Genomic DNA, 27,180 nt, shown 5'->3' on the forward strand with positions numbered 1-27,180 from the left:
CATATCGGACTTTTGGGATGTCGAACTACTGATGAGCAAAAACAGTAAAGTGCGTGTGAAGCATGATGAGGGGGTGTGAGCAGATGCACTGTTGAGATAATGGAAAACAAAAGGGAGAACTAAAATGAGCTGAAGCTGAAGGGAAATGGGGGGGGTGATGTGATGGGGAAAGGGTTGCTAAGCTTCTGTGGTTTTTGAAAAATGGACACAGGAGGAAGAGACAGGCGGAGATAGAAGCTTAGGGGTTCTTGGGGCGGGAGCGGTACGTTTAGAGTCTACACCAAGCGTGTGTTCATGTGCCAGAGAAGCGATGATGACCGTAATGTTGGTCAACATCAGTGCAAAGGTCATTTGAGGAGGGCAAAAAGGGTTGGGGGTTGATGTAGGCGGATGAGGGGTTAAAGGAATGGGGAGGAAGGGGGAGACAGGGGTTGAGGGTTTGTCACTTTTAGAGGCCAATGCTGGGAAGCGGCGGGTTTCAAGTAGTAGCCGCGGTAGCCGAGCTGTCGTAGTAGAAGTAGCAGCAGTAACGGTAGCAGGAGGAAGCAGTAGTAGGAATTCCCATTCTGCCATCACAGCGATCTTCATATGGCTGACATACATTGCTAAGAAAACTCAACCACACATGGCAGAGTCCTGCAGCTTTTGAGCACAAATATTACTATCAAGTACAACAAATACATCTAATCATTATCACTACTGCAAACATCACTGGTTAGGAAGGATATGGGGGTGGGAACACAGGTTGAAGGGGTTTGCAAGTGCAAGGACAAAGCTTTGTGAGGTGTTTTAAGAACGCATCAGCTCAAATATGTTTCTGACGTAATGCGATGAAGACTAGGAAAGAAACAAGTGATGTATAAAATATAATGTTGACCAAACTTAAAATACCAAAAAGCTTAATGTAGTAATATATGGTGGTTCTGATACAGTGTTGTGATGAGTTTCATCCAGGTTTTTCTTCACACGGATGTATTCTACCTCAAGCCTCACACAGTGTTGGTAGTAAAAACAACAGAAAAATCCAGCAGATCTAAGACTTATGGAAATCAATTTTTTTTTTTTGTCCTTGCACAGCAGTCCCTCAGTTCTGAAGTTCAGTTTCACAAAGATTTGTTTGACCATGTGACAACAAAATCAAGTTGTTGGAGTTACATTTAATAAATTGGTTTTGACTCAATATTTCAGAAATATTTCTCGGTAAAAACTTCATTGTGAAACTGAAACTGCTCCTTTTTGGGATCACGTTTGTAAGACGTGGGTAACAACATTATTCCCACGAAATTGTGTTTCATTTACTTGAAACACAAGTGGGTTGGGGCATAAGGCAAAGGTGCAAGGGCTGTGACATTGTCAAACACTACATGACTGACACAGTCCACAACACAGAGGAGATCTGGAAACATCTGCAAAGTTGGAGCAGAGCTACTTATAGGTAAACAAGTGAGGTGGTGGAGGGAGGAAGGAGAGGGCTAGCGATGAATTGAGTGAAAGTACCGCTTGGTGTGAAGTCCTCTAACGGTATGGCCTGGAGATGACTAGCAGTCTTTCCCCTGTAGCTCAGGAGCTTTGGAGGGTTACCTGCGCCAATGACCTCCTCGATCTTCACGCAGGATACGTCAATCTCCTTAGCAAACTCCCGTACAGCTTCATTGGGATCCTCATAGGTGAAGGGGTCAATGTAGACTTTCATTCCCGGCGTAACTATAGGAGATTCAGTAGCAAGAACAGGAAAGTGAATCTATGTTGCACATAATTTTTATTATCTTTCACTGGTTCGAATTTCTTGAAATTTGGAAAAGCATTTTAAGTGATATTGCAAATGCTATGTAGAGCAGGGGTCTCAAACTGATCCACAAAGGGGCAGCAATGTAGTTTTTTGTTCCAACCAAACAAGTACACACAGCTCAACCAATGAGGTGTCTGCTCAAACAAAGACTGAAAATCAACTGTTTGTAGACTTCAGACACCTGCTCTGTGAAACAGTGATCGATTGGAACAAAAACCTGCCTCTACTGCAGCCTGTCGAGGACCGGGTTGACACCTCTGATTTAGAGTTTGAAGCTCCACTGGTTGAACATTGTGCAGCACAAGACGAAGGCATATCTCAGAAAAGATACTTACTGTACTGCTGCAGTTTCTCTGTGTATTCTGACTCTGAACCGTTTCGCTGCTTTCTGTTGAGAAGATGAAAAAAACTTATTCACATAGATCTCAGCAGGACAGAACTACTGAAGGAAAACAGGAATATGAAGGCAAACTAGACCTCACTAGATCTTGCTAGAAAAGAATGCTGTGCTGCATATATGAGTTAATAACACAACGTAGCTTCACCACATCTTAATGTATTTTTAATGTTAAGTTCAAGGTCATCTTAAGTTCAGAAATAATAGAAAGAGTAATAGAAATAAGCCATGAAGACCATGAAGGTGTATGACTGAGAGCATTGTTAGTTTAAAAACATAAATGACTATTATCCAGTTGTGAACAGTGAAAGGAGCCAGTACCTGGAGACACACATAATACAGAAAAAAATAGAGGCACACAAAGAACAAGGGGTTGAAAACAAGAGACGGCCACAGAGGTTATTACGCCGTCTAGCGTGACCGATGAGCGAGCTTCTGCCTGAATCGCCTTGTGAACTGGGGACACTGTCGCCAGCCGATGTTAGCTGCCAACCTTTCACACGTGCGTATGCATACACAAACATGCCCGGCCTCCCGAAAGCATTCGACAAAATGAGGACCGCTCGGATAAATGCACATTGTCGGAGCAAGCCGACATTTCTGAGAGGCACAAGCCGCATGTCATTTCTTTGAAGCAAACGGATCCCATCAAACGAGAACGCATCGGGGGTCTTTGTGGTCGGGCGGCCACTGAGTTGTTTCTGAGTTTTAGGCGGAGAGGGCAGGCCTATCATGCCCAACAGCTGTTCCATCACAATCTGTGTCCAGCTAGAAAAGTAGCGTTTTCGCCAAAGCTGTTTACTATTCACATATTCAGAATGCAAGTCTGGCATTCAGTGGTCTCACAGGTGGCACAGCAATCTGCTGAGACTGTTAGAGGGTGGTTTGGAGGACATGCAAACAAAGTTGACATTTCAAAGCTATCTCTGAATTCAGACTGTTTTCAGAAACGAAGTTTATAAAAGTTCCATACATGCACAGATCCTTTTCTCACCTGAGACAGACGATCGCGATCACAACAACCGCGATGATGAAGACCATGGCGGCCGTGGCCGATCCCACAATGAGAGTGACTTGCTCCTGCCTCATCTTCGGTGAGTCAGCTGTGGGATCAAAGAGAGAATGGTGCTTAAAAAGTTTCATCAATCATTCACTCAAATACGCAGCCTAAGTTTCCGTCACATACATTGCAGGTTCTTATCAAATTATTTAACTAAGATTTAACTGTTCTAGATGATATAAACAGCAAATTTAATACATACTTTGCAAATTTGTGTTGAAGTCGGCCGGGCTGCTGTAACGTCCATAACCTGCAACCGTTCTGGCTCGCACCTGGACTACATAGGGCGTGCCAGGCTTCAGACCTTCAACACGGGCATTGCTCCGTTGGGCAGTCATAGTGTGGGCAATGGCTTCACCCTGATCCTGGAAGCAGAACAATTTCTTAGTGGAACATCTACATTTTTCCATGTCACTATTCTTGATAGGCAATGGGTCAACTTTCTTGTAAATGAAGCCTCAGTTGAGGCACTGTGTTGTCTTTCATCTTACCTTCTCATGATACTTAATCTCATAATCCAGAATGATTCCATTGGGCTTCTCTGGAGGCAGCCAGGACAGGCTCATGGTGCTCGCGGTTGCTGACATCAGATGGACGGTCGGCACTGCAGATGGAGCTACAAAAGGAAAAGCAAATAAGTGAAAATCCCCTTTTGTTGTTTTCTGTGTTCCGTCTATTCAATTTCTCTGCCCTTTTTGTGTTTCTACACAAGCCAGGAACAAAGTCTTTGTGGAAAGCTTAGGCCATGGTTAGTATGCAGGATCGGTTCTAGCTCATGCTCAACTTTTCTTATCGATTCCAATGTTGCTGAATTTTCCAGGGTCAAACTTGAAGCAGGGACACTCAAAACTGCACAGGATTTTAAAGGCCATGCTAAGATTTGCTATAACAAGAATATACTAAACAGTAGTCATTGAACACAAAGTGCAGAGAAATGTATTCAGACCTGGACCCTATTCCACACGTCGCCTTGACATGGATTTTCAAGGATGATTCATATGAGATTTGTAGTCTGGCTGTGACTCTCTACTAGTTCAGATTTGTTTGACAAATCTGACTCACATTTTCCTCTTGGTCTTATTGTTTTGCTAGTCAGTCATTTCTGCGTCACCTTCTCAAACTTATGGTTAATAGAACACTTTTGGGAATGAAGCGTCAAATTCCGCCTAAATCGTTTCACTTCCTACCTCCGATGTCAGTAATTCTCGCCAGCATGCTTGTCCCACCTTGTTTTTTTTCGCAGTTAGCTTTGTGTTCCCCCACACTGTTCATTTCTAATCTCACATTTTTTTATTATTATTCTTTGATCCTCCCTCTTGCACTCTTCTGCTCCTGCCTGTGTTTGTAACCAGACATCCTTCTGTTTCTTGTCCCTTCTGTTTGCGACCCAATCCTTCCCTTTTCTTCCTTGTGAGCCCCGTCCTCCCCACGTTCCCCTTTCACACAGAGAAAACAATGCTTCCTGGGCAGATCCCGGTTGCTCAAACCTGGGGATTAGGGTCACTCCCTCCTTAAAGCAACCCTGAATGTGGCCCAGAGGGCTTATCACTCCCTCAGTGATTAAATTAACTTTGAAAAGGTGATTTCACATGTGACCAAAATCAACTAAAACCGGGATTTATTAATGAAAGAAGATTTTTCTCTTGCAGCCGACAACCCGGGTCAACCAATGATGGACACTTCTCCCTGTCATAATGGCAAAGGGCTAAGAAAGAGGAACAATTGTGGGGCCACTTTGGGCCTTAGATGCACAAAGGAAAGGAATTCCTTTAGCATCTTTGAGGGGAGGAACGGGATTTGGTAGATCATTGGTGGTATTTCCTGCCGAAGCAAAGTTCCAACTGAAAACCATGTTGCAACTGCAAACATTTATAGGATTGCTGAATTGTCTCTTCCATACACCTATTCTGAGTTTGCATCAGTGTGTGCACATGCATTTTGGCACCCGAAGTACGGTGGAGTAACGTTGTTTGTCAAGCCATGAGACTGGATCGCAAATGTTATCGGCAAAAACTCACATTGATGGATGTCAAGGGTTCCGAGACCCACACTGCATCAGTGAGTGTTCCATATATTTGTAAAGTTTATTGAACTTTCGCCCATCTTTAGAGTACCGTCGCTGACAACTGACCAACAACCAGCCATCATAGAGCTGAGAACTTTTGATTTCCGAACAAACGCTCACCTACTCATCTGTGGAGCTACAAGCCTGTTCAGAAGCCAAGATGTGCACGAAGGTTATTTGGTAATGTGGTCTGTAAATGGGCCTGACTGATTCTGAGGAATGAAAATATATTGTAAAGAGGGAGTTTGTGACCCAAAAGTAGGACACCTGGTGATGATAAAGATGCCCTCACGCCTTCGTTTTACTTTTTCCCCAAGGTGTGGCAACACTATGATCGGCGATTCTGTCGGTGACAAGAATCCATTTCCGTAACTCTTTTTCTTTCCTACTTTTTTTTTTGCTTTTAGGTCAGCCTGCCACTGCGAATCTTTGAACTAATGCGTTTCTGACGTGGCCAATTGCAAGAAACTCGACAGTTACACCTAGTATCTCAGTGCTATCAATCAGTTTCCAGTTGAAAGGCACAGCTGCAGCACGAAAGGTCACTTCTCATGGTGCATCACCTACAATTACAGCATTACTATCCTCGGGTCGACCATAAATTTCTTCTCACGGACCTGCATTCTGCTGAAACAGTGACGTGAAATGGAAAAAAAAAATGTCCTTTATACATTGAAATCATGCCTGGTTCATGCTGTAACTGTGGGCTGAAGGAGCGGTGGGTTGGAAGCAGTGGGCATCAAGAACACTGAAGGTTTAAAACGCTGAATACATGCTGCCTCGCTATTGCTTTTCACAGCAGTGTTAGTGCAGAGCTCCATGTGGGTGTGTGAAAAAGGTTCTTCTTAAAGCTCATTCAGAAGAATGTCTTCCAGCTTCAATCCTTGTTCAAAAAGAAATATGTAACACTCCTACATGCATACAAGAAATTGATAAACTCTAAGAAAGATTCTTTTTCCTTCACTCTGTAAGATGTCTTGCAGCTCTGATGTGAGCCGTACACTGGAGTTTTACCCACCGGCTTGATTTGTGGTGATGTTCACTGCGGAGAACTGGGGTGAGTACGGACTCTTGTTGGACACTCCATTCACAGCCTGGATCTCAAAGCTGTACTGCGTGTGAGCCTGTAGGTTCCTGACGGCGACTCTCCGCTGAGTCAGGCCCAGGTGGCGCGGTGAGATGTCCACATTATCATCGCACCGTGAGCACATTCCACGTTCCGGCAAACATTTCTTGCAGATAACATTATAGAAGGTGTCGTCGCGGCCTCCCAAGTCACGTGGCTCACTCCATTCCAATAGGAGTGAAGTCTCATTCACACTCGAGATTACGTTCCGTGGGGCAGAGGGAACCGCTGAAAGCAGAAGATGAGAATGAAGATTGAGTGGAAATAGCTGTAAAGAAATAAATATTCAAGAAACACATAACACTAATGTCAAACTATTTGCATACCAACCATTGGATATTTAATGTCTGCACAGAACAAACTATGTGGCATTTGCAGAAGTTTATACTGAATGACTTTGACTGATTCTTTTATTGAAACATTTCACTGAAGGAAAAATTCCACTCATTGCTCTGATTCAGAATCAGATAGCAGCACCGACATGACTGTGGATATATGTCTCTATATATATCTTACTTGTGCACGGGGATTCAGGTGAGTCTGCGTCGGCCCTGTAGTAACCATTCCGACATGAACAAATGCTGGCCGCTCCGGAGCTGGCTCGGCTGTTGGCCGGGCAGGGCACACAGAAGCCATCTCCCTGCTTGAACTTGAAGGTGCCAGGGCCGCAAGCTGATGGACGGGAAGATGTGATTAGTTACAACAACACAACTGTGATGAAATTCAAGGGTTTTAAATACATGATTCAAGAAGGAGAAGACAAGTGCACGCGTTCATACATGACACCATTAGAATTGGTTGATACATTTTGCGGAATTTAGGAGGGTCCCATTTCAATTGATTTGAGTTCAAGAACCTGGATTTTACTTTGCTTTACACTTTTGCCAACATTTAGTTTCACACTTTTTAGTTTTTTAAATGACACAAAGAGATCCATACTTCAGCCAGCATTTCTTCAAGGTCCCGCCGACCAACTCAATGGCATCTCCATTGCCGCTCTGATCCAGTTTCTCCCCTCAGTCGGGAAGTTTGCAATTCAGATTACAGCAGGGAGGGGACGTGACAGCAGCACTATATTCCCGCGGCACTTTTGTAGCCTCCATATCTTTGATAAACTGTCTTGTTAACCAGAGAAGGAGTTGGCAGCTGCGCTTCATAAAAACAATGAGATCAGGTAAGAAAGTAAAAGTTTAAAGGGGTCGCGTGATCAGCACATTTCCGAATCAGCATCGAGGACGTGGCTATTTTTAACAGCATAAATTATAATACGAAGTAAAGGCATGATTCTGTTCCTTTATTTATTTGATTTTGATTTTTTGCTCTATTTAAGTCGCACGGCGGCGAACCACCTCCTGTCACTGGAAATTCAATATATGCACATGGCTGACTGAACTGTGTTTATTAGCGCTGAGCATGTTTGCTTTTCCACCATTAATCAACGTTATCCACACCACTGGCGAGCAGGAAGTGGGCTTCTGCTCGATAAACTGATAAAATGACCTTGGCTTTTGCAGGTGGGGGGACGGTATATTTGCTTTTGGGTCTTGATATATGCAAGTTCATCTGAGTTCACCTAATAAGAGCATTTGTGTAAGAACAAAAAGGTGCTGAGGTAAATAAATGGGCCATTTTTCCTTGACTTGTATTCCAACTTAGATTGAAAAGGAAGAATGGAAGACGAAAGAAGAAGAGAGGAGCAAGGGGTGGAAGTCAAGAAAATGCTAATCCTTCAGGCACTTTTTCCCCTCTTCCACACTCCCCTGTGTCTTATCCTCTCATGCAGAACATGGAGCTTAAGGAACTGATTAAAATGTATGCTGGAATTGGAAAGTGTGGAGCATCAAAAAAAAAAAAAGCACAGTATATTGGGTGTGAAAATGTGCAGAAAATAAGTGGAGAGGCAAAGAAAAAAAAATATTGTTTAATATTAATGCAGACATCTACTGTACTGAAACTCCAGTCGCATATTAATGAGAGCAATGGCCTTCAGATCAGGAACGAATCAGCATGAATGAGAAAAAGACTGATTCAGTAAGAAAGAGAGGGGAAGGTGTGGTGAACGGAAACATGCATATTTTAGCTGTAAGATTAAAGAAACACCCGAACGTAAAATTTTAATTGTAGCGCTTCAAAGCTTTCTTCCTAGAAGTTTCTCCCATAAGTCGTAGAACCGTCCCTTTGGCGAATAAAGGCCTCAGCTGCCTTAGTGTCCACGACCAAACCACTACCTTAGTATGATGAAGCTTTGCCCTGTCAGTCAGTCGTCCACCTCAAAAGGCCACAATAATGTTTTATTTATTTTATTCATATTTTATATGAATAAAATAAAAAGGAAAACATAGTTATATTTATTTTTTACATCTATGTTTGTGAACACTGTGCTCACTGTCATGGTGTGCGGAGGACAAGCAAGCCTTGTTTACACTTGTTACCTTGTTGCCAATTCATTTTTGGACTCCTTCCATAAGTTGCATAACAGCACTTCCCTCACTAAATTGTGAGCTATAGTGTGAATTCACATCCACAAAAAATAAATCAAATAATTAAAAAAAAAGCAGCTTCAAACTGGAGTTGTGTCAGAAAATAGTAAACACGGTCAGAGGTCCTTGCTATATAAATGCAATAAACTAAAAGGTCCCGTCCAATCCTGAAGCAAAGTAAATTAAAGTTTTTATCTCGCCCCTTTCATTTGGACAGTAAAGAGAGACATATAAAAGAGTCGCCTCAAGTCTGTGCACAGAGGAAGATTTATCTGCGGTGGTGTCCAGTAAAGCTTGATTAGAGAAGGTTTTATTGGGGCCCACTTGCCAGGGTTTTAACCTTGAGCTGCCTGGAACAAACAAATGACTTTCTGACTACGTACACCTAAAGTGGTGATTTAGTTTGTTCTGTCTCCTGCAAACACATTTCTCTTCTAAATGTGGGCATGCGTTCAATTTCTCAGCTACTGATTAAAACATCAAGCGGCAGCCAGCAGAATTTTCCATTTATTTTTACAAAAAGAACACGCTGACCTACTGGAACATATGGTGTGTGTGTGTGGGGTGGGTGAACCCTATATATAAAATCAGCAAGGGCCTTTACATTGAACTTTAATCTGCGTCTATTAGTGGAACATTTCCCTCAGATTGGCTCAGGAAGGAAAAAATGGTCACCATTTTCGTGCCCTTTTTGAAATCCTCTGCCGCAACACCTTTAAATATTTGCTTCAGGAGCAACCAATCTTAAGACGGATGAGCGTTGTGATGAATAGAACAATGTGTGCCACATCGCATTCCACTCTGTTGATCAATAACCTTGGCAGCTTCCCCGTCTCTCACGTTGCTGTCTCCATTTGACCTACACAACCTGAGCCTAATTTTACGCCCCCGTACCCCTCAACACACACTTTCCATTTATCACATTCTCTCCTCCTGCTGTCACCTGCACTCCATTTCAGCCAGGACCTTGTTTTTTACATTCACCTTGCTCTCAACCTCCGTGAACTCGCCATGTTTTCCATCAGACCTGAAACCATCATCTGGCCACCACATTTCATAAACAGACAGCCTCCCCTCCATTTCCATTTATTTAGTGACCAGCTGCCGGGCAAAAGGGAGGTCAAGGGAGGGAGGGGGGGAAACAGCCGCTTGCTGACACTGTCATCTCGCGGGTAGTTATTCCGCGATGGATTCAGGTGTCAAAGATTAGAAGGCAACTAAATGGCTCATCATAATAAGACAGCTGGGCAATTGTGAGCGAGGCCGTTACCTGTAACCATAACAAAACAGATTTATTCTCCGCGAGACTCAACGTGTGTGTAATATTTAGGCAGTGGAAGTGTTCCGGTGCGGAGCCATTGAACTCAGGCAGATGTGGCGAAATGACATTTGATGTACAGCACAATGGCTTTTTGAATATCTTTGCATCACTCTAAAAAGCATTACGTCGGTGTGCAGGACATATAGTGATGCACAGTGAGACATGCCGCAGTGTCAGTCAGGCATTGCCGAAAGTCGCAAGATATCAGTTGAACCACCAAGAAACTAAAGGAAACAGCACTATTGCTTTATTTTTTTACTTTATGGTTTCATCCCTTTTTGTTGTATTACTGACATGGCATACTGACAATAATTATTATGTAATTATTACGTTAAGTATCATTATATTTAAGTGAATTGATATTTTCTCCATCCAAGAAAAATGGATGAATGAATAATGACGGTATACGTGTTCACAAAATGATCTGTTAGGATGTGAACCATACACGTTTACCTCAATATGGTTCTTCTGTCATATATCATAGAAAAGCTTTGCAGGATTGCTATAAAAAAACTGTTTGTTGTAGTCATACACAGCACTCACCTTGACATTGGGTTTCCTTCATGGCAGCTTCAAAACCAGCCGAACAGGTACAGGCACCGACAGGAACCATCCACTCCCCGTCCCCATTACAATAAAGCTTCAGCGGCACGGACACCTCCACGGCATTCGGGACGCAGGTTCCCGGGGCAATGACCAAGGACGTCGCCTCAGCCCCTGTTGCTGTCTCCGGGAAAACTGCAAAGTTGGCAATGGTGGTGGAGCACTTCTTGTAAAAAACCCTCACAGAGATGAGGGACATGCAAGCACCAAGGTCCTGGAAGGCCAAATAGAAGCCAGCCTTGGACAGCGGGCCAAAACTCCTGACTTTGGTGTTGATCTGCCCGGCATCCAACATGGAAAAGCTTGTATCGGGTGCAATAGTGTCCACTTTCACGTACGGATTCTCCATCCAGAAGGGACTTGTTGCTGTTGCTGAGTCGGAGTCAGACTCGTAGTAGAAGAGGTTGAAGGTCTCTTTGCAGGAGCCGGGGATGTTAGGAATGCTGTTGCAATCACGCACCGTGAACTTCATCTCCACATAGACACGCAACACGTCCTTCCGTGGGATAAAGTCACTGCGTAGCCAGTTATTCTGGTTGAGATCACGTACGTTACATACTTGGTATGTCCGGATTGGATTCATGGCGTCGTCGTAGCCACTCACTTCTTCCCACTGTGAAGAGACGAGACATAGTCAATTCATCACAAACACCCCATGTGTGCAATGAGACAGTGCCGCCACAACAAAGCAAGTAAATATTATGAAGCATCAATCTATCGCTTAGAATTCAAGACGAGTTTTCCATTGTTACTTAAAGGGAAAGGTAGAGCTTAACCTTCACGCTCCAAGGTTTGACTCTTCCTTTGCAAGCTCTCATACTACATCACCCCGGGGGAGAAATACTGAGTATAAAATTGGATTAAATTTTCTAAACTTTGATTACCAGCTTCATTAAATGACTGCAAGCAAACTCGGCTATAAAAGCCGTACACAGTCATGTTTTTTCTTTTTTTCTTTTTTCCTCCGTCAGTTTCTAATGAGGACGCCACAATGAAATCATCCCACTTCAAATGGGGATCCCTGTTTGATGATGGCTGCTGAGGGAGCTGCTCTCCTTCACCAGCTTTCATTCTTGGCAAGGATGAGTCCTCAACAAGCATGTTTGCATAACGCCTTCCAATATACAAAAATCATTTTGATTGTTTTGCATGAGGCACGGCGGCGGATTATGTTACCTAAATGCACAGGAGAAATCAACAAACTGAATTACCAACAAAGAGATGCAATGAAAGCAAAGCCAATTACCAATAATCCCATTAGTTTTCATAAATGTGCAATATTTTCACACATTATTTATTGCTGCACTAAATCTATTTAAACTCCACAGCACTGACTTGGTTATGTAAAGTGTGTTTGACTTCTCAGAGAAATCGGCTAAATAGAAAAACTTTTTTTTTTTTTTTGGGATGCTTGGTTTAATGAAGTAACATGTATTATTTGTGTTTCAGCATCTTCATTAAGGCTGTGATATGGATGTTGAGCCGCAGGGTTATTCATCCAAGGCGCTTGGAGGGAGGGAAGGGGCGGATGTTAGCTGCGGCGCTAAAGCGACGGCCAGACAATGATCGGGAGGACCCGAACATAGAAAATCGATCAGGACCCACCCGGGTCAATGGGACGGCTAAAAGCGCCCAGCTTCCATTGATATGTGATGGAGTGTGATGAATCAAGCGCTGGGAAATAGCGATGAAGTCGATGCTTGTGAGGACGGGTGTGGCCAAGTGTGTACTTGATTTGCTTGTTTGTGTTTTAGTGAGTTCAGCAAAGGTCATTCCAGACTTCTACTGCTTTTTAAACCTGAATTAATCAGCCGCGATGAGAGGAAAGTGGGTCAAGTGCTATCATATTGATTTTGACAAGACTCATTACTTTAGAGGATAAAGAACCAATTCCACACAGTGAGAGAGACACACAGTATTTTGGTGTCAACGGGCTTTACCCCATCTTGCTCTACTACTACCAATAATAATAATAATCATTAGGGATTTCAACTGTTTTTATTTCAGTATAAACTAGAAATACAGCTTGTCAAACAAAGCTAGAATTGGTCTTCAGATATGTTGCATTTGAGTAGAAGTCTTATGCACACATGAATAATACACAGACAATGAAGTGTAGACAGACGTCTAAAATGAAAACACAGCATCCCAAATTTGGAGAGCGATTCTAGCAAGCACCGACACGCAGTAAATGTCTGGTGTATTTTAGTCTTTATTCTCTGTTAAAATACTGTAAGTATTAGATTGGTCTTGCCCTAGTTAGGCTGGTGACTAGGTTATAAAAATATGCAGTATATACAAAGGTTTTCAATATAATCTGTTATGGTCCAATGTCAAATAATGACTTGTACTAAACATTGAATATATGATGATTTGGTCAGATATGAACCGTATAGCTGTGACTAGGGTGGGTCAAGGTGAAGAAGGGGCAGACCATGTTGGAGTATCTCTGATGCCCTTACTATTCACTTCCAGATAATACTTCCCATTGCAGGTTTTCATTGGGTCAAAATGTATTGATCATTTCAGGGGTCTTGAGGCAGGTGGCCTAGTATGTCTGTTAAAAAAGAATCATCTGTTGATGATGCACAATGAGCTGGTGGGACAATTGGTGGCACATTTTCGTACCGAGGGAGGTCTGAGGGGGGCATATTTGAGAGGTGGTCTGTCCCACTAGCAGCCTGGTTCATTAATGACGAGTCACTTAAGATAAGCAGGAATAAAAGTGTGGGAGAGTCTTAACAGCTGGGCTGGAATTTCCTGGCTAAAGGGTAAAAATAAAAAATAAAAGTGGGGGGCCCGGCGCTTTAAAACAGAAGGAGCAAGTCAAAGGGCCTCACAAAGAAGAGGGGAGGAGAGCTGGCGATCTTTGAAGTATGGCTGAGAGGGGGTCAGGACTTTTGCTCCTCTTTAGCCCATTGTTGAGACCACATGGGAAAGCAAGATGAGACTGTCACTGGAGCTTTGTACGCGGTAGATTTGGATGCAGCGGGTCAGTGTCAAGAAATATTTCAGTGTTCAGCAGTTGGATCAAGCTTTTAGTGCTGCAGGAGAAATGAATGGAACATCTGTGGCTGGGCAGGGCAGTGTAATTGAATTGCAGTGTATCTTTTGAAAAGCAAGTCCCAACGAATGTGTGCATGTGATGTGAATGTGATGAAGATGTGCAGGACTTTCATAGTGATGTGCCGTTTGTTAGGCTATGCTACGTCAGAACTCACTCCAGTTTCAGGGTGCGCGGTCCAGGCTAACTCCGTTGTGGCCCACTTTGTGTCCATCAGTGTCTCTGTGAAGCACAAGGAAGAAAAAAATGATGAGTAAAAGTGAAAGACAATGGCTGGCAAGATCAATGGCACTAGCTTTACAACGCCATCATAAAACTTATGTGTTGATAAGAGCTTTGTTTGAAGCAGTTATCTCAGACAACGGACCTCAACGGCATCGGCGAGATGTTAGGCTTTGTGGCCGTGGGTTGCTGGAGTGTAAATCGGTTGATCGCGGCAAACATTAAAGTGGAGGATTAAAGGAACGTGTTTTATCAGCAAGATTAATCTACAAACACTTGGTCGTGTTCTTATCTGTCACTCTTCAACACTTTTACTTGAGTGGAGAGTGATCTGTATTCTTGCCAGAACTTTTTTTTAGGTCATTTTTGGTTTGAAGTTAGAAGTGTGTGTGTGGGTAACAAAGGAGAGAGACTGTTCTCCTTAGGGCACAGACACACAAGTTAAGCGAGGGGTTGTAAAACTCAACAGGATATATGACCTAACAGAAGGCTTAAATGTGGCAGCGGGCTGTATAAAGTACAGTGAAACAAAAAAGAATCCCCCAACTGGAACGTATCCATCCACCATTTTTCGGCTCCACAGCTTCCATCGATGGAAATGGACATGTATTCAACTAGACATACGCGACACAGGAGAGATATCAAGGGGCAAATGTGTTCTTTTTTTCACAAGCCGATGAGACAAAGTATTAGTTTGAAAGATGTTAATTCAAAGTGAAATATATTTGCAAAATAGAGGATGATACAGACAGTTAAAATTCTGGGCAGATCCCTTTCATTTGGTTCCGCGTCACTCTTCCTCACTGGAATTCATCTCATTCTTTACCACATTTCTGCTGCATATTTAGGAGTCCGAACAGTCACACAACAGCGTCCTTAAACTCAAAGACCCCTTGTTAATTATGTCTAGCACTGTAAGGATGGCATGCTTCTACAGCTGGGAATTCCCTGCAAGTCGCAGTCCCTGAATACTTCTTCCCTGACACGAGTCTGTGCCGTGTGCTGCTGGGCAAATATGAACGTACAAAGGTCCCTGACAAAAAGGAGTAATCGTCGAGTGCGAAAGACACATGCAGTCACATTTCAAATGTTGGTTTGTTCGCCTCCGGCCAAATGGTGTGTAGCTGTGAGCCGGCGCGCACAGTGAGAGCTGTCTTTGGGAGTGGCTCTGAAAACTGAAGTGAATAGCATGTAATCGCAGCTGCGCGGACTCAAGGCTGACGCCTTTTGTCATGAAACAATATCCAGCAATGTGCAAACACAAACATCAATGATAAGCGCTCCGCTGCACTTTCTGCTGCGGTCGTGTTTTCATCTCTGAAACAGTGTCAGAACTTCCCGTGACTCACGGGATGACAATACCTACACCGGCACTTTGGTGGAAGTGATACACCTCTGTCACTTGTACATAGGGTTTTAGTTGTCACCAGAGCTGACCTTTCTGCAGATGACACAATGAAGGATGGGCAGAGTCAAAGCAGCGAGAGAGGGAGGGGGCAAACATGCCCTGTGGCGGGCAGAAGGGAAGATATGCAAAATGCACACACACCTGTGCGGACTGAATGACTCGTTCGGTCGGTGGATCATTCGGGACAGCACTTCTCGACGTGTCTGCATTGTTTAACCTGACCAGACCCGGTCGGTGTGTGTCTTTGTGGGTGTGTGTTTGGTGCAAAGCCCTGTATTGTGTCCAAAGTGGAGCACGAATCCAGAGTCAATGGACCAAAGCGAAAGCACCGGATGACCTCTTTTCAACCTGGCTGGTGTTTTTCATTTTACCGCCATTCGTAAAAAAAAAAAAAAGATCATTCCAAATCGTGGTTTCATGTAAAACGTGAAACACATTTCAAATTCCAGTGCAATTGCTGTTGTTTTATTGCGCACATGCCGCTGACTCCACAAGACAAACACAGGACCTGAAATCATAGGTTGCTGTTTTACATGGCTCAAGCAAAGTAGATGTTATACAACCCCAAAGTGATAGAACGTCGGGGGCTTCTCAAACGTAGAAATGAAAGGTTACCGTCGTGTTTATGTGCGAACATTACCATCCCCAGAAACGTGTTTAAGGTCGCAGCGTTGTATGACAAATAACCGGCTTGCAACTGAAGTACACAATTTTGTGACACACTTTGACAGACAAGAAGAGAAAACAAATACCCCCGACAGCTTGTAGGACTACGCTGGCGGTTTGCCTAATGTGCTTGGTGCAGAGAATGTGAAAAAAAAAAGGAAGACAGAGAGCAAACCAGCCGGACGGGTTAACGGAGAAACAGCCCCGGCGACTCTTGAACCCGCCCATTTTCACAGAACATGTCTGCCTTTCTGCTGTACAATCTAACCACAGCCAAGTTAAATCCTGTAAGTTTGCTTTAAGTAATGGGATTACTTTGTTGATACGAAAAAGGAAAGTGCAAACAGACCTGGCAGAAAACACCAGCTCGCAAATACTCCGACATAAACCACACACACGTTTATGGTTTGCAAATATCCACTTATTTGATTACTGATTTAAGCTAAATAAGAACCTTTTATCTTGCACTGGGAAAAGGAAAAAACTCAAAACATGGAGGAAATAAAACGTTTTCCTGAATGCTGAGTATGTTCTGTTGGTAGCATGCTGTGATGTCACTGTTAGTAATGTAGGTCAGGAGTCTTTCGCTCCGAGCAGTTGCTTTAACTTTAATGTGGCTCATGAAAACCGTTGACACTTTAATGGTGTTCGAGTTTGCGGGTACCTTCCTTATAAGTGTTTGACCTAGATTGTGAGAGACTCGGTGTAGAGCAGCTGGCACAGAAGCCCACTTCTTAAAATGCAAATTTACATTTGGGTGGAGGAATATTACAATACTTCAAACGTGTGCCAGCAAATATCAGCTCCCATTCATTCAGCGAGCATACGTTGACAGAGCAGGTGATTTAAAACCCCACTGGATCCAACAGTCTGAACGCCGTCTCCTGCCTTTCCTGAGAGCAACCCTTCGGCCTCGCCCGCGGCTTGTATTCCTATCAAAGCCTCCGTCATTCAATTCAATGCTCTAAGATGGATGGGAATGTTTTTGAATACACAAATCTTACTCAACCACCTGCAACTCAGATGACTTTTCAATTAGCAAGTCACTGTTTGAGTAACCCTGGGGTTGCTTCATGTTCTTCGGGATATAGGTCAAATGCACCTGGGCTCAGCCTGGCAAACACAGGGGGGGTAGACTATTGTTTTCCGTGATTGTCAGTGATAAATCATAGGAATACAAATAGACCTGGAGAGATCATATGCAGCCAGAGACACATACACACGTAGGTGCACACAGGCAGCACAAACCTTTAACTCTAATCCTGTAATGACAGGGCAGGTCTAATAACAGAGGAGGGCGCTGAGGCATTCGTCCCTTTGGCCACATGCAGCACACAGAAACACACAAAATAAGAAAAAACAAAGCAGCCTGACTTACAAGCCTCGTACAAATATGCCTTTGTTCCAACAGGCAGACTTAAAAGAAACCTATAAGTGAGGACTAAAGCAGGAAACGGGAGAAAAGGTCTATTATTGAGAAGGAGGAATGTCTGGTTTCAAAAAGCTAGTGTGCCGACAGGTGAGGGGGGATTGCTTGGATTTCACCGCCCTGACTTCAGCGCATTAACCTCTGACTTTGTGTACAGACCAGCGCCGAGCTTGAGACAAACTTCTCCGACGCTATTCCGAAACTAAGTCTTTTTGAGCTTCAGGTCAAGGAGATTTTCCCACCGAGCTTGTGGGACTATAATTAGTGCTGTGGCATATTTCAGAAAGGTAGTTTGCTAAAACACAAAGTGCTTCCGACACACCTGTTCTACAGTCGACTTGAATGTGGTAAACAATATTACAGCTGAAAATGAGGTCTAAACATTTGCGGGCAGGTGGAGGAGGTCAAGATTCTCCACTGTGTATCCAGCTTTTGCTCTTTTTTTTCTGAACCCAAGGAATGTTATGCACCAAAAAGATACATTTGGATCTCGGCTGATATAATTGGGGAGAAACGGCAGCTATTGTTTGAGTATTAATCTTGGATTTGACTTTAAAAAAAAATACGATTGGCACATTCAAGTGCACTAATGACTCTTTCCCCCCCAAAACCCTGCTCTTCAGGATCCTCCACGGGTTAATTATCTGCTCCCCCCACCTCCTCCTCCTTCAGTTGCTTTTGTTGTTCTCCAACCCAGTCAAACAGACTAAGCACATGGCAACCTGGCATGGGGTAGCCACTCCATTAAAAGACTATGTTGCCCGGTTGCCAAACACTCGAGCCTCTGTTTCACCACAGAAACTGTGAAATGTGTCAACAGTGAGAGCGAGGACCCCACGCTCAACTTATTAGCGCTATTAGCCTGATGGCTTTGTGTGCTATCTTTGTTAGCTTCTCTTTTGTCATCCGACGCGGAGCCCGTGGAAGCGAAAGAGGAAGAGCTCAAGAAAAAAAAAGAGAGCATGATGAGAGTTGCTATTGAAATTCAAATTGTCGGAGCGGCCTTTTTGCCTTTGTGGAGGGCCAGAGTGCCACGATTAGGAGAAGTCCCCTCCATTTTATGGCGAGACCTCCCTTCAGCACCCACACACAGACTCGCAGCCACGGTAATTGGTTGCTGTGACATGAACAGGCCAAGGAGGTGATTCCTCAGTGGAATTCCTGAACAGACTCAACTCCCATAGCAAATCCCCCACCGCACATCGGCACACACGCATTTACACGCACGTCTCACCCTGCTTCAACTCACTGTCACTCATCCCACAATGGCTGTCACACAATGGGTCTGTCCTGTGTTGCCGTCAACAGAGTCGTGTTGCGTCTGTTTGACAAATAAACTGTTTCTACATGCCTGTCTGCTCGCTTTCCTCTCAGTCAATCCGGTATCTGTTGGCACTATATTGCAGCCACCTTGTCAGATGATATTCTAGTACACACTCAATAGAGTACCATTTGTGAGTTGCCGTCAAGATCCGTGCAACAAAGCCATATGGCCATTTTGAAACGCTTGTGAAGTGGAGTTTACTAGTGGAACCACCAGTCTCTTTGTTTGTTGTTTTGCACGCTAAATCTTTTCTCTCTGTCTCTCTCACACCCCTCCATCATCCCTCCCTCCCCCCGTCGATCCCCTTCTCTCACTAACTCGTCTAATTACAAAGCACTGTCGATCTGACAAACAGGTAGCCCTGAGGGCAGCAGTCTGCAAATCCAGGTGTGCCGCTGCGTGTGTGTCCAAAAGCATGTGCGTCAGCATGTGTGCGTTCGAATGAGTTATATCCCAACAAACAGTATTTGTTAAAAAAAAAAAACAAAAAAAAAAACTGCCTTTCCGACGAGAGCTGTTTTGAGTCATAAAAGGGAGGTTTCGCTCAAGACGATGTGTTCAAGCTGTTCAAATAGTAACGTCCAAAATGGCGTTGGATTTTGTGATTTCACTGAATGAAAATGAAGCCCCCCCACAAAAAAAGAACAGATGGCATAACCCGTTTTTTTCATCTAAAATGCTTTTGATGTGAAACAAAATTGTTTGTATTCAAATAATATCGCAAAGCGCCTGCGAAATCATTGTATTTAATTCATTGTTTTGTAATAACTGTAAGTGAATACGGAATATAAGCTGGTGGAAGGATGATCTGAAGACCGTCCTGACTTTTTATCTATAAGAAGTCAGGACTTTTGTGTGTTTCGCGTGGTACGAAACACACGTGTGGTGCTCGTGTGGTTCTCGAGTGATGCATTATAAAAGAGGGGCACATACAAGTGATGAACAGTTTTGATGCTCATATGGTGAAGAAAAATAAAGGCCAAAATGGAAGGCTATAAGGGGACAGTGGCTCGACAGCTCAGCTTAAAGAACACGGCAAACTGCACATGTTTATCCAGTGGTATTGTCATTAAAAACTCACACAGTCTGTGGTGTCTACTATTACAGATGTTTCATCGTGAATCTGGACCAATTCAAATAGAACAATATCCCTCAGTATATACATTCAAATCAAATTTAAATTAGCCTGACAGACTACAGCCACTGTGGTTTGCATTTTTTTGGGATTAGATTGCCGCTCATTAGCGACCCAAAATTACTCCCTTTACGTGCAGTGACTTCAGTGGAAACCCAATTTCCAGTCACACGTTGCAGCTTTTCAGAGCAAAAAAGGACAAAACAAAAAACATCCCTTCATCCTTTCTCAGGACACTGAATTCACAGCTGTCTGTATTGTCCTGAGAGTTCAGTGAATGCCGCTGTATTGAGTGAAAATAGCTACAGCCTTCTAAAGCATTGACAGCATTGCTGTCCACCTGCACACATCCGTAGCAGGGGGTGAACTATGTGCGGCTTCTTTCTTGCTCCGACTGTATTATTTTTTTTTACGTGGGAGTGCAATTAGCAAAATGAATGTTGTGTCATGTGAAGTTTGTTTTCAAGATAAGACACGGCAGCACGTCCTTTATCTCAGTGTTCAAAGATTCTTTCTTCGAGAGATTAAAACAGTCATAGACATAACAAAATGTCCAGGGGATTAGCTGAGTGGCATGTTTTTTTGGAAACTACTAAGGCTATCTTTGAACCCTCAACCTTTCACATCCCGTCCAGTGAGAGTTGTTTTTACAGACGTTCTCTCCTGCGCGCTGGAAAGTTCAATCCCCAAGAAAATACTTCTCGGCTCGAGTCATCCCAGCCCCTGTGGATTTATAACACAGGGGAGTTTGGCCTCCGTGCTAGCGTTTGGACTACTGGTGCTTTCACACAAACTCGTTGCTCACATCATCTGACGTATAAAAAACATCTACTTACATTACAGATGTTCCGAACAAAAGGTCTATAATAAATCAGATTAAGACCGAGGGGATACCATGTGTATTTTAGGACAATTAAAGGCTCCGCTTTATCGCTTACATCTGTATTTGGTGAAGCACGTTCCTCATTTGCAAACAATTACGATGAGTGAATCAGGTCTGCCTAACCACATCCAGGGAGCGGGCACGGAACCAGATTTGGACTGGATGTTTACATCATCCAACATGGAAAGTCCTGCACACACACACGCACACTTTCTGCAAATTGTCCATTCCCTTTTCTATTTTAGCTCCACACACCTTCAGACAAAATTCAACTTCAAACGCTGACTAAGATTCAGCACGGCGCCCGGGTCGTGAATCAGATAACTGCCTCGTGGCGTGTGTACGTCTGCGTGAGCTGCCTTGATGCCTTGGTCTGATTTCCCGATAAATGACTCAGCCAACTGCGACGGAGAAATGCAAACAAGCAAGCGAGCAGCAGGTTTGCCATCACCTCAGGAATCTGAATATGGAAATCTCCGTGTTGAATAGGCATTTGTGAGCTTGTTTATTAGTCAAGAAGAGGGAGTGCGGACGCGTGATTGACTTTGCATGTCTGTGCGAAAAGCTACAGCTGTTGATTTCATTCTGGTTCACCTCACAGTCCCCGGGGGTTGGAGGAGAGGTGGGGGTTGTAATACCTGGAATACAATTCATATATAAACCACAGTGTTGCCCAACTGCAACCTCAGCATTGTTCAATTGATTTACAAGGCTGCCATGGAGATGAAACGCAAAACAACATCCAAAATCTGAGTAATAGCAAGTAAACTAGCACAGAAACAGATGTCCAAACATTAACTCCGTCGTCATTAGATTCGCATAAAAGCCAAATATTTTACTCTTAAAGATCTATTTTAAGCAGTAGCTATAATCGTATGAGCGATGTCTGCTGCTTATATGTTCATAAAACCGCTGATGTCCTTGTGTCACAGGGAAACCTTCGCTCTGACTTGACTGATTTGTCAGCCACAATTTGTATCCCTGATAAAGTCTATATTCAGGAGACACGGTCTGATAATTGCACGAGTGTGTGTTTGTGCGTCAGTCTGTCTGTGAGCAGATATTCACCTGGCGCCTCTTTCTCTCCGGGGGATTTGTGGTATTAGCAGTGCAGGCCAAAATTGTGACAGAAGGGGTGTCAGTACTTGCTAACCAGGTCTGTATCCTATTTAGCACTACTCTTCTGCCAGAGGGAGTTTTGACAGCTCACATCTGCCCATACGTTTCACTTCTGCCCCCATCACGGAGATGAAAAAAAAAAAAAAAAGGTGTCTGTCAATGGACTTCATAATGGTCTGTAAATCAGTGTAGATTATGAATCATTGACTAGAAATATTTTGGATGAAGACTCTGAATGATAATAGGAAACCTCTAGTGTGTTTGTATTTACAAGACCTAACTTGCTGCGGCTTTTATAAGAGAGATATGAAAAGGAAGGGCACACAAAAGAAGAAGACATTCCAGCTAGCTTTGCATAAAATTCTTCATATTTTTTTGTTGCATTTAAAGTACCAATTGCAGGAGAGATGTATGCACTGAATCTAAAAAAAAAAAAAAAAGAAAGAGGAGAAGGAGAGAAATACGTGAAAGACACTCAAAACTCGAAGTCGCGGATCAGGGTCACTGAGCATTGCGGTGTGATTCACACTGAACTATGTTACTTATAGGTACATACAGGGCCTGAAATAACCTTCAGCCTCTCTATTTCCAAACTAGGAGTGGCGATGCAATATATTGCAAAAGTATACCGATATATGCCGATTATATTTCTGAACATTATTATTGAAAGGAGAAAGTCACAGTATAGAAAAAAAAAAGATTTTAAAGTTGTCTGAGGAGCTTTCACTTGATCTACATTAGCTATATTGCAGTTTCATTCTGTTTTCCTTGGGTATTTGGCTGTAGTGCGGCACATTGTAAGATCTCTTTGCAATCCTTTGAATGCCACAGATGCCGGTCCTATCTAGTATTATTCCACCATCGCAGTGGTTCGCTGACTGTCAAACTCGGGATTGAATTGTGAAGTCTTGTTGTCCATCAGGAAGAGCTGAAGGAAGTAGAGTGGCCGAGCCTCAATATAACTAAAGTATTTATATATACCTAAAATATCAGTACAGTATTGTGATATTTACATGTAAGCACATTGGTATTTTGTCACATCCCTAATCCAAACCCAAGTTCAATAACCTGTGCTCAGTTTGGCTTATTGGGAAGTCGAGTTTTACGGAAGAATCTGTGTCCTCTACCTAAAGTGAAACTGTTTTTTTTTCCCCGTTGTTTTACTGCAGCTCAGGGGGCCATCTTCTTCTTCCATCCTCTCCCTGCTTTTTTGTCTATTTATGCTTTCTCTCCTTTATTGTCTCCGCTTGTATCTCCATCTGTTGCACAAGTTCTCTGCCAGCAAGTGCATGAATTTGTAACGACTCCATAGCTACAGAGGAGGAGATCCGAGAGGATAATAATATAAGAAAATGTGATGGCAGCAGCGCGTCCTTGGGGAGGTGCGTGCATGCTTGCGTGTGATGATGGGAACACCTCATTGATATTGTGTGTTCTTGCTTCACCTGTGGGAATGAATGAGCATGTGCCTGCATTGGTGGAAGCTGGTGATTATCTGTCTCTGAGACACACACACACACACACACACGTACGGACACACAGACACGCTCAATAGGAGGTTGGCTATTGTGCTGCCTGTGCAGTCGAATTGTTTGTGCGCAGTTACCTCACAGCTCTAATAGCAGGTTTTGGACTGTTTTGTGTGTCAGCACTGGCTGACTCAACAAACAGGACTCAATCACATGGGAACACAAACCCAAACTGTACACTCGCATAATGCTATCGCACACACATTATAGCCAACATAATGTTTAAACAACAGCCACACAAACACATAGAAAATTCAGAATGAGACATGTCATTAAGAGTCTCTCTCTCTTTTTTTTGAGCAGACACACATGCACACCCTGTTGTTCAATGGGGGGTGTTGCCTGGAAAGAGCTGGAACTGGGCATTGAATGAAAGCTGTGGCTTTTCAATGGCTGAGGACAAGGGAACGGCTTTGCCTTTCAGTTTCAGTGGTCACTGAGCGACTCTCCCTCGCCGTTTCTCTTTCTCTCACACAAAACGCATCCCTCCTATTATTCATAATCAAAAATATAGCCTTTAATATCGTATCATCAGCAGAAGCACAGCCCATCCAAAGGTACACAATGAGGATACAAGATAATCTTTCATGTCATTGTTAAAGGCTATAATTACAGTTACTCACAACTTCTGATGATAAGTTTCCCAGCATGTTTTTTTCATATTCGATTGTGAACTCTGTGGGAATGTTGGCCTTTCACAATGTCTTCTGAGGGTTCAAGCTCTTAAATGAAATGAGACAAGTTTAAGTATATGCATATATGCTCCTCAACCTGTGTTACGTGAATGTGAAGTTTTATTTCTTTAACTTGAGTTTTGTATTGTCAATGAAGCAATAATCTCCTTACTTTAGGAAGAGGTTTAGCTCTCTGTTTGGATTGGAACAGAACAAATCGTGTTAAATATAATTATAAAGATGGCTACTTGCTGTTACACCCGGAACAGCTGCCTGCATGTGCAAGGGGTAGAAGCCCCAATGTGGTCTGCATTTTCAGAATGCCAGTGGCTTCCAAATACTCCGAAATGTTTGAAAAATACAGTGGTCGCCAGGACCCAGAGCTGGAAAAATTATCCAGACAGGATAAACAAAAACAGGAGTGAAAACAGGAGTGCACTGTTAGCGCCTGTCTGATTTACACAAGGCGGCTCCCTTTACAATTCAGAGGGGAAAAGTGATGAATTATGAAGATGTTGTAGGGTAATTACAGGGTCGATTATCATCATAATTCATCAGAAACTCCCGCTCCACTGAAAGGCCAAAAAGAAGATGCAGATGATCATCTGGAATTCAGGTAAATGAGTGAGCGCATTTCCAGTCTGTTTTCAAAGGCAAGATATATAGGGGACGAGAAAACCTTGCAGGCTTTCCACGCGCTCATTAAGAAGGCAAGGACCTTGTTAGAGAATACCTGCCCAGCCGCTCATCGGCCTCGCAGGTCAGGAGACAGTGAGAACAAAAGAGAGGTTAAGGCAGTTAAAATAAGGAATGTAACCTGCTGGGTCGGGCTGAGAAACTTTTTCAATGACAAACACACCCTGTTTTTTTGTTTTTTTAGAGAACATAATCTGACATAAATGTCGATAAAAGATTCAGACGGGTGAGGTGGAAGGTACACGGATACATAGTGTGTCGGAATATATCATTATCTGGGCCATACTGTAGCACCCTATGTTTTTCAAATGCATTGTTTGCTGAGTGTGACTTCCCAGATAAGTATCGGTTGTTATTTGGCAAAAGATCATGTAGGTAACTATATCACCGAGGTGACGTTTGTGCCTCGGCCAGGAATAAATTTCGGAAGCAGGTTTAACAATGGGTTATATCGTGGGAAAAAAAAGATCTGATGTTGGTTCTTTTTTTTCTCATGACATCCACAAGGACTAAACCGATTCTCATACCTGACAAAGAATGTAGAAAAAGCCTGCAGGTCATTTTTCTGTAGCAGCTTCAGGATGTTCCGGAAGCAGTTATCATTTACGGCCACTTTGTTTTTCCATAGCCACAAACGTCAGGTGAGATGAATGATGTTTTGAGAAGGAGTCTATCACGTCCCATCTCTTCGCCCGGCTCTCGCACTTGCGATGCTTCCAGCCGGATCTTGTCGGACCCTCACTCTTAATCGCCATTGAGTTAATTAATCTCACACTTGGCTGCTGTAATAACTTGACTTGTTAGACCTCCTCTGTGCAAATGGACTGCAGCTCTTTAGCGGCTAAAAGCATTGCTAATGAAGCAGCCAAGAGAGAAACACACACACACACGTACGCGCACAGACAGTCATAAAAAGCTTATAACACGGCCGTGTCAGTGCTAATATCTGTTCAGCTCAATGCGTGCATTTCATTAGCATGTTAGCGCTTTTACCTCATTCCCCTGCAAGGTCTCACTGGAGACGAAACACGTCAAATGCAAGGTTTTTCTAACACAAGCGGGCAAGTTGGCGTTTGTCATGTGGAAACACAATCTTCAAAAGATGCTTGTGGTTTGTGTTTAATATGAGCAGACTGCCACTTTTCCTTAATATACAGTTTTATTCTGCCATTTGAGTAATAACAGTCATAAACGAAATAACTGTTGGGGAAAACAGCAACACTCAGCGCGATTAAATACAACAGGATGGTAGGCGACGTTTGTCCATCACTTAGTCTGCTAGCAAGGCGGGATCTGGTCAATCTCATGGTCAGGGACTGGCGCAGTCCCAAACCCTATTAGTTATTAATGTATTTAACCTATGCTGGAACCACTCGATAGACAGTCACAGCCACAGAATCCGGGCTCTGGGCAATTAAAAGAAAATTGACTGATGGACAGACACACGTCCAAGGACTGCTCAGGTCCATATGGCGAGGGACTTCTGGCGGCCCGCTTCAATTACATAAAGACCTCTGTGCATTGGCATGACACACGGAGGGTCCCAGGCTGCCACGCCGGGGACCAAAGGAATAAATCATCCAGTAGTTAAGACACATTAACTGTATATCTTCCTGAGCGGTGAAAGACCTCAGTACCAATATGAAACTGTGCGAACAAGTGGCCTGTCTTATGATTATAGTGCTGAGACAGAAAGTCACAAACAGAGAGGAACCCGACAGTCTTATGTGTATGCATCTATCCCGCAGCATCTGTGGGTGGAATACGGTCGACCCTAGCTAATGTATTATTCACCCTTCATTGATGTGTAACTACAGCTGGCAGTTTGGGGAGAGAGAGCCATGTCACCGACCTCCCACCCCCACACCACCAGCACACGCGGACACATGCTCAAGGCCGCGGGATACCCACTGATTTATATACGAACAAAGAGTGCGTGTCGTGTTCTGCGCGCGCTGCAATGCGTCCAGGTGCTCAAGGGGTCACTTCAGCGGCTTTTCATTTAAATGTAATACATGGATGTGTGTTTCTGGCTAAAGGGACAGAGATTCATGTGACTGTGATGACCATTTCAGCAAGTCCGGCACACAAACAAAATGGTAGTCCATTGGCGGCAATAATTAACATTTCCAGCGCACCAAAAATGTCCCTAGCTTCCCGCTTGCCCTATTTTGATCCTTATAACGCAGC

At 43.4% G+C, this 27,180-nt stretch overlaps 1 protein-coding gene across 9 annotated transcripts in view; it reads right to left on the reverse strand.

The window, feature by feature from the left end:
* LOC128752215 (ephrin type-B receptor 3-like) overlaps positions 1 to 27,180 on the reverse strand; it is a 48,456-nt gene that overhangs the window by 10,166 nt on the left and 11,110 nt on the right. For 3 of the 9 annotated variants that reach the window (XM_053853191.1, XM_053853189.1, XM_053853186.1), the window contains exons 2-10: positions 14,063 to 14,127; positions 10,782 to 11,454; positions 6,954 to 7,109; positions 6,330 to 6,665; positions 3,738 to 3,862; positions 3,449 to 3,611; positions 3,181 to 3,289; positions 2,125 to 2,177; positions 1,582 to 1,704 (exon numbers count right to left, since the gene is read on the reverse strand). In XM_053853191.1, coding sequence (XP_053709166.1) covers positions 1,582 to 1,704; positions 2,125 to 2,177; positions 3,181 to 3,289; positions 3,449 to 3,611; positions 3,738 to 3,862; positions 6,330 to 6,665; positions 6,954 to 7,109; positions 10,782 to 11,454; positions 14,063 to 14,127 — 1,803 coding nt within the window. Of the gene's footprint in view, positions 1 to 1,497; positions 1,717 to 2,124; positions 2,178 to 3,180; positions 3,290 to 3,448; positions 3,612 to 3,737; positions 3,863 to 6,329; positions 6,666 to 6,953; positions 7,110 to 10,781; positions 11,455 to 14,062; positions 14,128 to 27,180 lie in introns of all 9 variants that reach the window. The other 6 variants (XM_053853184.1, XM_053853190.1, XM_053853182.1 and 3 more) reach the window with 3 other exon arrangements.

This window comes from Synchiropus splendidus, chromosome 1, assembly GCF_027744825.2.
Source record: "Synchiropus splendidus isolate RoL2022-P1 chromosome 1, RoL_Sspl_1.0, whole genome shotgun sequence".
Classification (NCBI taxonomy): domain Eukaryota; kingdom Metazoa; phylum Chordata; class Actinopteri; order Syngnathiformes; family Callionymidae; genus Synchiropus; species Synchiropus splendidus.